We start from the raw sequence: 11,108 nt of genomic DNA on the forward strand, positions 1-11,108 counted from the left end.
GAGAGAGGGGGGGGGAAGAGAGAGAGAAAGATTATCGCGTCCTCCTTCACAGAACACAGATATAATCAGGCTGTCAAGAATTAAGTGAAACCCTGTGACGTCAGAGCTTGTCCGTTTGGTCACGCGAGCGAGAATCAGAAATCATAATATCACATTCTAATACACTTGATCCACAACTGTAAAAACTGGACCTTTTTTGGCATTGTGTCACACTGCTGTAGCCCTCAAGGAGGATGAAATGTGGGATTTCATTGCGAATAATTCCTAAAGGACTGCGATATCATGAGTGAACTGGAGAGGCTGTCAAAATAGATCAGCGAAACGTCTTGTGAGTTTGTAAGGCTTTTGGGGCATGCAAAAGAAAGGGCTAGGGTTCGAACCCTCTCAACGGCCTGACTTTGTGTCTTTGGGAGAGGCATTTACCACGAAGGTTTTTCATTGGATCCGTGAAGGAATGGGCACCCGGCTATAGTAGCGAAAGGCCTTGTCAGTTTTTTAATAACTAGTTACTATTTGAGCTTTTACTAAGTTGCTTGCACTGTATGTTTACCCGGGAGGCCGAGAATATTTCGTAGAGTTCTCTAGCGTCTGCTGGTTCTACTGTTGCCAGGACATTCAAAGCCAACAAAAAAAAAGAAACAGACGTTAAATATCTGTCCTGCTAACAGCAGAAACGCGCGGAGCTTGACGATGGTTCGATTTCTCTGATGTTGAGTTAAACCTGTCATCTTTCTTGAGTGAGAATCATCAACTATTTATTGCTGCTGTTGTTAAACACAGTCATCAACTTTATTTAAAAAATAATAAAGAAAAGAATAAAGAAAGAAAGAAAGACATAAAAACATCAAGACATAAAGACATAAATAGAACAGAAAAACTCCACTAGGTGGTTGATAAACAAATACAAACTCTCTACTTGGAAATGTTCGTCCTATGAACACTTATTGAAGTCACCAGAGTATTATTTTTTATAACAACACCCACTCTTAGGAGTACTTAGTATTATTCACTTGAAGGGAAAAGCGTTAAGACTAAAATGACTTAATTTCAAACACAATAACAATTTCGTACTTTTTTATCCCCATTATATACAGTATTCATGTGAGTTTTCTCCTTGTGTGTATGAGGTTTGAATCATCGCGGGGTCAAATGTTGGCTTGCCTTTCTGGAAATATTTTTTTTTCTAGCTAGCTAGACTTTTGTTTTATTTTAGTGAGCGTTTCACGGCAAATAAAACTCAATTAGGTTGTATAAGTGCCGAAGGTTAGAGGTGTTACAAGGGAGTAACAAACACGAAATGGAAGACGGAGATATAAGGACGATAGATGTTTGATAGGAAAGAAGGAAAAAAAAAACCCACACGAGTACACCCAGGAACCTCCCACGGCTAGACTCCCTGGTGAAAGACCTGATGTTGTATTGTTAGCTAGACATTATCATCATCAAGTGCCAGATCTGCGACAGACATCAGCGATCATGGTTCTCCATTAATTTCTTTGCCCATAAGCTCTTTAAAAAGCTATGTTACCCTGATTTTTCCCCTTTGTTATTCATTTGTTAAGGTAATGTAACTAGATTGCTCTGGGCCTACCCCTGCCTCGTTTGACTTCAATTTTGCCAGTGAGAGCAAGATGTTCAAGACTTTTAGACATGCAGTCGAATTAGTCCACAGCGGCCACCCGTTGTCAAAGAACACTGTGTACGTCTTTGGTGTTTAGACGTCTTGGGCAGCGCCATAAAAATATTATAGAAAAACGCAATGGGAAATGTGATGCGGTCGTTAATACAGGTAATCGTCTTGGATGGGAGGTCGTTAGAGCAGGTGGAACTTTTATTCTCAGCTCACAAAGACGTTCAACTTAAAATAAAACAGCAACTACGTCATTATTTGGATGTTCCAGTTATTATTATTTTCATTTCTTGCCTCTTTTTGTTTTTGTTTTTTTCGGGATGGTTTTGGGGAGGGGGTGATTATTAAATCAAAGTATATGATCGATTAAGTTCATTGGTAGAGCGTTCGAATTTCCTATATTTCCTTCAGGAATTTTAACGAAATTATTGGAGAGGCGGATGAAATTTAAGTGACAAAAGAACACATAGCAATTGCAAAAGAAAGAAAAATGAAAACAAGAAAATTCCTAAATAATCATAGGCAAAAAATGTTAATGATACTCAGTGATAGAAAGGTGTCTCTTGACGCTTTCCGGTCCGTCGGTTAATTTCTGTTTCCTGCTGTCTACGTTTCGCTCTCCTATTGAGATTCTCCATTAGTGTGCCATTCTGTTAATTTCCTTCTCAGACAAGTTAACAAAAGCTCCACCCCCTCCCACTCCCCCCCCCTCTCCTTGCCCCCTCTCTCGCCTCCCCTAACCTCCGTCTCTGTCTGTCTGTCTGTCTGTCTGTCTGTCTGTCTGTCTGTCTGTCTGTCTGTCTGTCTGTCTGTCTGTCTGTCTGTCTGTCTGTCTCTCTCTCTCTCTCTCTCTCTCTCTCTCTCTCTCTCTCTCTCTCTCTCTCTCTCTCCCTCTCTCTCTCTCTCTCTCTCTCTCTCTTTCTCTCTCACCAAGTAACATCTCTCTCTCTCTCTCCAATCCTTACCTTCTTCCCCCTCTCTCTCTCTCTCTCTCTCCTCCCCCCACCCCCACTCCCGTACACACACACACACACACACACACACATACACACATACACACACACACGCGGGCATGCGCGCACAAACACCTGGCTTTACTCAGACGTTTTCAACTGAGTTTGTAAAAGAGTATTTCGCAAACACTATTTCTGTAGCGACGCGTTAAAATCAGGCGCTCATCAGTTTTTGTGCTCGTAGAGTTATTGGTCTAATCTTAACACCTGTGCATGTGTATTACTTTTGATGAAAAATACCCTTCTATTGAGAAAAGAAATCGAGAGTTTTGTTTAAATGAAAGAGGTGAGGGATGCCTGGTGTCAGAGTCAGAGGTATAATTAGCGCGAAAATGGCCGCTAACGTTTAGTGACTTTCTAAGTTTGAGTGTCTTTGAAAAATGCAAATTTGTATTTTCTTTCACATTTGTTCAACGTTTTTCAGTAAAAATCCACTCAGAAATGCGTTTCAAAATTGACATAAGGGGTAGCAAGAAACTTAAAAATTTTTTAATTGTTTAAAAAAAAGTAATTTTAAAAAATAGCAAGATACAAAATGACCAGCTGGCGGAAACATGTCAGTTTCTTTGATTTCACTATCTTGACGAGCGCCTGATTTCTCCACGACTCCTTACGTTTGATGGACTAGCCCCGATTACATACTACACATAATACGAGATACTATGACTGTATCAAGTCATGCCTTATGAAACTAAATAATTGGCAATAGTATTCTTTTCCAGTTACATTTTTTTCAGTGAATAATACGTTTCCTGCTGGGTGTCTGTCCACTGCATAACCGTCTCATGTCTCTGGTCAGTAGCCCCGTCTGTATATTTAATAAACAGACATGCTTTGTCAGATGATTTGTTCAGTTCAGCTACCCGCCATGAAGCAGCCAGAACAGAAAGGACGACATGCTAAGTTCAACCGCTCACTATCGAAGAGCCAGAACAGAAATGACCTGATAACTTCAACCGCCCACTATTTAGTCATTAGAGCATAGAGTAATTATTTCAACCACCTACTATTTAGTCATTAGAGAGAAAAAAGGAAATGCTTAGTTCAATCACCCACTATTTAGTCGTTAGAGAGGTTTCAGACCTCATAACGATTTCACGCAGACAGTCGAAATCAATTGATCGAGTAGGGGTCAAACAGAATATTCCTACACGGATGGGGCAAAAGCTACAATAGGTTTGGCCTGGGGCAGTTCAGTCGAATTCGTCCAAATTCCACTGTGTGTTTCAAATCAAAGGCGTTTGTTTTCAAAGTCGATAGTCGAATCGATCACATAAGTGCCGAATATAAGTGATTAGCCGTGTTATTATATTAAGGAGTATAATTTCTTTCAAAGGAGGACGATAACACGGTGGCTGATCAATATGAAAGAAGGTACAAACAGTACCCACCAACCACCTATATCGTGTTCCAAGAGCCTGTTTTCTAAGAGATTCGAAAAAAGGACATTCGCACCATAGTACAGTATGATACCAGCTCAATGTCTTCTTTATAGTTTCTTTTTAAAATGTTTTTTTCCCTCGTGTCCCCCTTTTCAGTAGTTGCCATGTTGATGATCTTATTCGCTTCTGACAATCATTGATCATGAAAATTACAGTTAGAACTGTGACATTTCGACACTAAAATAGAACAATGAGAAATTAATAAGTACAACATGATTCTTGTTGAACCAACCGAAAATACTATTATATTTATGTCTTGAACGCATGGGTATTACTTGGGTTTTTTAAATGTTTATTTAAAAAAATAAATTGAGATGCGACCTGACCTTATCAATGATAAAACGATATACCTCCCTCCCTCTCTCTCTCTCTCTCTCTCTCTCTCTCTCTCTCTCTCTCTCTCTCTCTCTATCTATCTATCTATCTCTATCTATCTATCTATCTCTCTCTTTCTCTATCTATCTATCTATCTCTCTTTCTCTCTCTTTCTCTAATTCTCTCTTTCCTTCTGTACCTCCATCCCCACACACACACATATAAATACTCTCGTGCGCAAATAAATACATATACACGTTTGAACACATGCACACGCCACACAGAAACATATTATACGAAGGATCATACAAACTTACTCCCACGCAAACACATATACGCAAAAACCATCTTTAGCTGGTTCGTACCCCCCCCCACCCCCACACACACACCTCAATCAATTTTTCTCCTCTGTGCGTCACAAGGAACTCAGGCAAAGAGAGGAAATTCAACTTTTCAAAAAGTATCACGTGGAGCATGGAAGCCGTTAATGATTTACCCGTCTCAAATTCTAAGCTTTACTTAAAGTGAAAAATAATGTTCGTCTAATGTTTATTCCTGGTGTTACGGGAAAGTAAGCAAACACATTTAATTGTCTCAGCCAAGCATTAACGTTGTAATTAGAATTGTTAACAATAAAAAATACGGCCAATTTGTTACGTGATTCAGACAATCAATTCATGAACTACACGCTTTATGTGGGTCTGTAAGAGATATTATACAAGCTCAGATTTTGCATATAATCCTGTTTGTAATCTAAACTTAATAGTAGGCTATATTGTCTATCATGTAAGGAGTTTTGAAAAATGAGCTTCTCTTGATAATCGTCGAAAAAGGATATCGGTCGATTTTAAACTGATGCCATTTTATGTTCTTGTTCAAATTTAATATGTCTATTATCATTCCATACCTGTAAATTATACAAACTTTGTCCACGGGGGTGAAATCACAGAAGTGACTACTTTTGTTATGACTCCGCAATAACCATTTTGGGATAAAGAGAAATAAACTGCTTCTTTCCAACAATTGACTGTGAAAGGCTTGAATTTTAGCACACTCAATTGATTTTATATTTGGATTAATTTTTTGGTCCAAGTGAACTATATTACCAAGTTGGGTCTGCCATTCATTTCAGATCCAAAAACTCCAAACCGACCAAATATGACCAAGGCAATTGTCTTATGAATAAAAGCGAAATATTCTATTTGATACGTTTTGATTTTGTGCACCAGAAAACTCTTGCGTGTTCAAATAGATTATAGGGACTCCCCTTCCCCTCCCACCTTTCCTCCTTTTCCGCCTTCCTTTTCATGATTGGGATTAGAGGCTTCATTAATTTAAATTCACAAATAAACCAAGCGCAGATGAGTGCAAAGCGTAGATTAAACCCCCGTGCACTCCTATGACCTGATGCAGTTGCGGCGAGCGTCGTGAGAATTTTACTGCTCTGAATAAAAAGCTAAACTGTGAATGTGAAGTAATTGTAATAATTGAGGTGTGTAGACGTCATCTCTTGGCCAAAAACGTGGAACTTGTACTGCGTCTCTCCGGGTTTCGCCTTCCCCAAATCCCTTCATCCCCCTCGATGCTCTTCACCCATTTCCTCCCCACCTTTTTCTCTACCACCAAAGTCCCCTCTGTTCCCCCCTCCCCTTTCATCTCGTTTCCACCATCCCCCATCCCCTTCTTCCACAACCCATCCCAATCCCTGTGGGGAAGTTTGTGCCTCAATATAATCAATAAGTGCACTTTAAATAGGAAACCTCCAGCCCCTCAAAAACAAACAAACAAAAAAGTACATTTAAAAAGCCAACAAAAAAGCAAAACAAAAACAAAAGACACACACAAACACACACACAAAATAACAGGCACTCATCTGAAATTATGCAGTTGCGAGGGCCATAAAACCTCTACTAAAACAAAACTAAATTAAAGAAACAAACTTAAAGTGTGCTGTAAATAAATCGTATCTATCTACTTTTACGAACTGATCATTTCCTTCTCATTGCAGACGCACTCTCTGAAAGACTTCCCTTCTTTCCCACCACAACTGCAAAATGACGTCGTCAATATACGGGTTCATCACACTGTCCGTGGTCGCGCTCATCTCGCAGACGACCTGTCGCTCCCTGGACCTCCTCCTTGACGGAGACTTCAACAATGGCCTCGCTTCCTTCGACGGATCTTCCAAGTGGTCGCGCCTCCCCCTGGAATTCCTGGCAGCATTCGACCTTGACCCGCACCAAGCACAAGGTCAACATCTCGCCGAGGCGCCGGAAGCACCGCTGATGGAGGCCATGAAGAGGTCACGTGGTCCGTCGCCCAGAAGGCTGAGGTCTTACCTGAGGCGCGCCGCAGGACTCAGAGGGATGAAGAGAAAGATGTTCTGGCAGCCGTTGGGATACATGCCAGCTTCTGCGCGTGCGCATAACAACGTCCCGGAAGTGGTGAACGAAAACAGCCAGGACTCCGGCACGAATGTCTTCAGATACGGCTAAGTGCCAAGACTTTATTGCTTCTATACAACACAGCCCTCCTTGACTAAGCTCTTTTCATTCTGTCGGCATAGAAAACAATCTCAGACTCAGATCAAGTTACTTCTGTGAAGGTTAAGTGATCTTTTTTTCAGGTGCCAAACGAGATCAATGGTAATCGCTTTTAAGTGATAGTGACGGTGTATTCTGTGTATTCATGTTAATAAATTGCAACAGACCTATAGGATTAAGTAAACCTTGAAAATTAAAATTAATAATTTAAAAAAAAACAACTTATATTCATTATTAACAGAATGAAGAAATGTAAAACTAGAACATCGCTATTTTTGCACAAACCAAATGCTGTTGTTCGCTTGATTAGTTTATCCTTATTAAAGTCAATCAGTAAAGGGAATAATTCATATTCGATACATTTTATTGAGTAAAGAGAAGCATTTCGACACAATAATAGTCTTTTCATTTAGTAAAGTAGAAAAAGTAAGAGAGAGAAAGAAAAACAGAGGGGAAGAAAAGAGGTAGGGCGTACCAGTGGCGCCCACCAGTCACCCTTGAGTCGTTTTTCCAAAGTGTACAGCGATCAACCAGAATCTACATAGTGTCTTTGATTATATATGTATATTTGAAAGAACTACTAGACGCACGTAATACATTGAAAGCACATCTTTACATGAAAAGCAATAAATAATTCCACTTTACTGATCCCTAGGGGGACATTTGATTTACTTTGGCGTAACATGATATATATCATACAAACATAAAAAAGATACAAAAGACCTTATCAAACAGATAAAAACTACAGAAAATCCATTGCTGGTCGCCACTGTGCAGCACCCTGTTTCATGAGTTGAGGTTTTCGTGTCTTGCCCAAGGACACACCCCAGTGGCCACCCACCGAAACACTGAGTCAGAGGAGAAGAGTGCAGTGTGTCAACGAGTAAACACCAACAAAATATATTTTGAGAAAAATTCTATTACCTGTTGTGAGTTGTACGTTCTTATATCCTGTTCTGTGGTGTTCTTGTTTGTTTGGTTGTTCATTTTTGTTTGTTTTCGTGTTTCTTGCTTCGTTTTATTCATTTTCCACAAAGCTCACAAAGTTTAGTTTCAGTCAGACTTTTACGGGCAATTGCAACTCAAATACGCTATTTCAGTTCCGATGAGTAGAGGTGACACAAGAGAGTAACATACACTAAAGAAAGAAGGACGAGAAATAAGAATGATTGTAGTTTGATTGGACAAAGGGGACACACGACACCATAGCACCAGTCAACTGCCAACGTAGTTTATTTTGGTTTAGCGTTTTCAACACAGATATGTCAGAGGTGTTACTTGAGAGTATAATACACAAAAAATGGAGGAGATATGAGAACGATAGTTGTTTGATATGAAAGAGGGAGCATGCCACACCCGAGTACCCCCTGTCCACCCACCAACTCATGAATGTGTCCTGCTCCAAAGTTAGACCGAAGGGCTAGAACCCAAATGGCCGCTGGATCGGAAAAGTAAACGTAAAATAAGTCCTGCTCCAAAACAAATTAATGTTTCATGTATGTGTGTTGTACTTTGTTGTTCCATGTCACTTTGATTTTTTTAAAGAGAAAGGACCTCCAAATTATTAACATCAAGCTCCAAGACGACTGAGTTAAATGTAAAAATTCTGTAAAGTGTCTTTCCCAAGAATCCAATTTCAGTTTTAGTACAATGTTTTCATGGCACTTGAAACACAAATTCAACATAAAAGCGTCGAAGATTAGAGGCGTTACTAGAGCGCTAAGAAAAAAAAAGCAATAACAAAAAAATGGAGAGATGAGGATGATAGATGTTGGAAGAGATAAAGATGATAGATGTTTGAGGTGATAAGGGTGATAGGCAAAGAAAAAAGGAAACAAACGAAATGAAGAGATAAGGATGATAGATGTTGGAAGAGATAAGGAGGATAGATGTTTGATAAGATTTGCAAAGCAGGAGCAAACACGACAAACGTGCCTGACCGTCCACCAGCCTCTAATGACGTGAAACAAAAATATTCTCTCATTAACAATTTAACCTAAATCTTAATATTCAGCAACGGGCTGTGGGTAATTTCGGTCAGACGTAGGAAACACAGCATTGCTATTTATTTTTCGATTTCAACATGCTCACCCCAGAAATTCAAGATACCCGTCAATATAAATAATTGTCTAGGAAAAGATATGCTGGCTTGTAGGTCTACTTCACTTGGTCATAATAACCATGATCGTTGATAATTGGATTCTTTGCAAAAGATAAAGTTTCCAGCTCACTTTGACAAGAACATTTCAATAAAATTGCCTCCTCGATCCTGTATATCAGTGGCCTAACCCAACAGAGTGGGAGTATTTTTTATTTTTTATTATTTTTTGGGGGGTAGAGGGGAAAAGGGGGAAGGGGTAAGTGTTTTACGACGCTCACAACCTCAAAAGATCATGAGATGATATGAGCGCGCTGGCCATATTAAACATTTTCAGTTGGTAGAAAATGTTGACTTTTGCCGAAGCCTACACTTATCGATTTTGAACCAAGGGATCTTTAACGTGTGCAACTTGTGCAGGGACCTCCGTGATTGTTTGCCCTTTTCCTAGAAGACCAGGTGTTAGATCTTACCTACGCTAAGATCAGGGGAGCGGCTGAAAGAAAACAGTAAGAAGGAGCCAAGTTCAAGGAGTAGCAGCAGAAAGGCTGCAGAAAGAGCCAGGAGCACAAAGGAAGGGGCAAAGAAGGTGAAGGGGTGACGGCAGAAAGTGGAAAGGGAAGCAGACGACAGAACATTGTTAGAGAGCTGGAAAGGGGGTTAAAGGAGAAAACTTTGGAGAAGAGAATTTCCCATTGCTTTCCGGATTCGAACCCGGTGTTACGTTCTGGCTATGTTTATAGCTTGACGAATAATTATGTACTGTGCTCACAAACAAACACAAGACCTCTGTGAGAGTAAGTAGTAACGGAAGTTGTTTATATATTCACAAAAGGGTCACGGCACGACCTAGAAGCGTTACAACATTGTTGGCCTATTAGATCCAAGCTACGTAGGTACACTCATGACATCCCCCCCCCCCCCCCCCCGTTTTAAAAGTTACCTTATCCTTTTTTAAATGATGTTGAAAATCAACCTTGGGAACGATAGTTCTTGATGACATCATGACTTGATTACACTCAGAAATGTATCCAGAGGCGAGTTAGTGTTAACACTTAAACTGATCAGCTCTGGTAGCTTTTACTTTAGTGTAAAATGCCTAGTGTACTTTGCATGAGTGTTGTGGTCAACAGTGAATCACATTTTCAATAACTTTGCCAACAACGACCATCTGTTTGGTTTTCTTACTGTGCGACCACTGACGTCTAGTAATATAATGTGGAGCCTTGTGTGCCTCTGAGTGTTTCGGTGAAGGAGGGGTGCCTCCACGACCAGGAGTGTGTTCGTGCACTTCTTGATCCTTTTGTGGAGATTTGCGAACTTGACTGATGGTCTGGGCGCTTGAGGTCCAGCTTGATCACATACGATGGGGGTTGGGACAATATGGTGTACATTGCTTGGTATGAACAACCCTCGCACTGGTCTGGTTGGAGGTCATGATGAGGCTTTCCTGACTGCAAGAGGGGCTGTCAGTTTCTGCGAAGCAGCCCTCTCTTTGTGTTGATGACGTAATACCTATTATCTACTTGCTCTTTTACTTGAGCTGCGACTGTCTCGGTACCTGGTGAAGGACTGGGTTTTTAAAAAGTCGCGACGTCTTTTGTGTGACTGTTGTAGTATTTCGCTTTGCGGTACGCTTCCTGGAAACAACTGCAGTAAACCGTACGCCTTTAAGGTCAATGTGGTCTTGACGGTTCACGTGTTATGAGTGCACTCACGGTACCCTTGACGGATGCACTGCTCAAAGAGAAATGTGAACAATGAAAACGGCAACAATAGCAAAGGCATATGTTGTAAAGCTTACCTGCTATTTAAAATGGGGAAGTAGATGTTAGTTCTGCTCTTCTGACACTATGATATGTTCTGGCTATGTTTATGGTTGACGAATGATTATGAAACGTGCTCACAAACAAATTCAAGACCTCTGTGAGAGTAAGTAGTAACGGAAGTTGTTTCTGTATTTACAAAAGGGTCACGTTACGACCTACATGGGTTACAGCGTACAGACTTCAACATAAGCCAAATTTGCTGTTTTTTATCGACTTGTGTGCCACACCATGGACATTC

General features: G+C 40.4%; 1 protein-coding gene across 1 annotated transcript in view; it reads left to right on the forward strand.

The window, feature by feature from the left end:
* LUQ-1 (bradykinin-like neuropeptide) overlaps window positions 1-7,861 on the forward strand; it is a 37,776-nt gene extending 29,915 nt beyond the window's left edge. The window contains 1 exon segment of the mRNA NM_001204548.1: window positions 6,409-7,861. Within this exon segment, the coding sequence (NP_001191477.1) occupies window positions 6,455-6,895 (441 nt within the window). The 5' untranslated portion in view covers window positions 6,409-6,454 and the 3' untranslated portion in view covers window positions 6,896-7,861.
* Window positions 7,862-11,108: the final 3,247 nt, after the last annotated feature.

Source organism: Aplysia californica, unplaced genomic scaffold (genome assembly GCF_000002075.1).
Source record: "Aplysia californica isolate F4 #8 unplaced genomic scaffold, AplCal3.0 scaffold00290, whole genome shotgun sequence".
NCBI classification, from domain to species: domain Eukaryota; kingdom Metazoa; phylum Mollusca; class Gastropoda; order Aplysiida; family Aplysiidae; genus Aplysia; species Aplysia californica.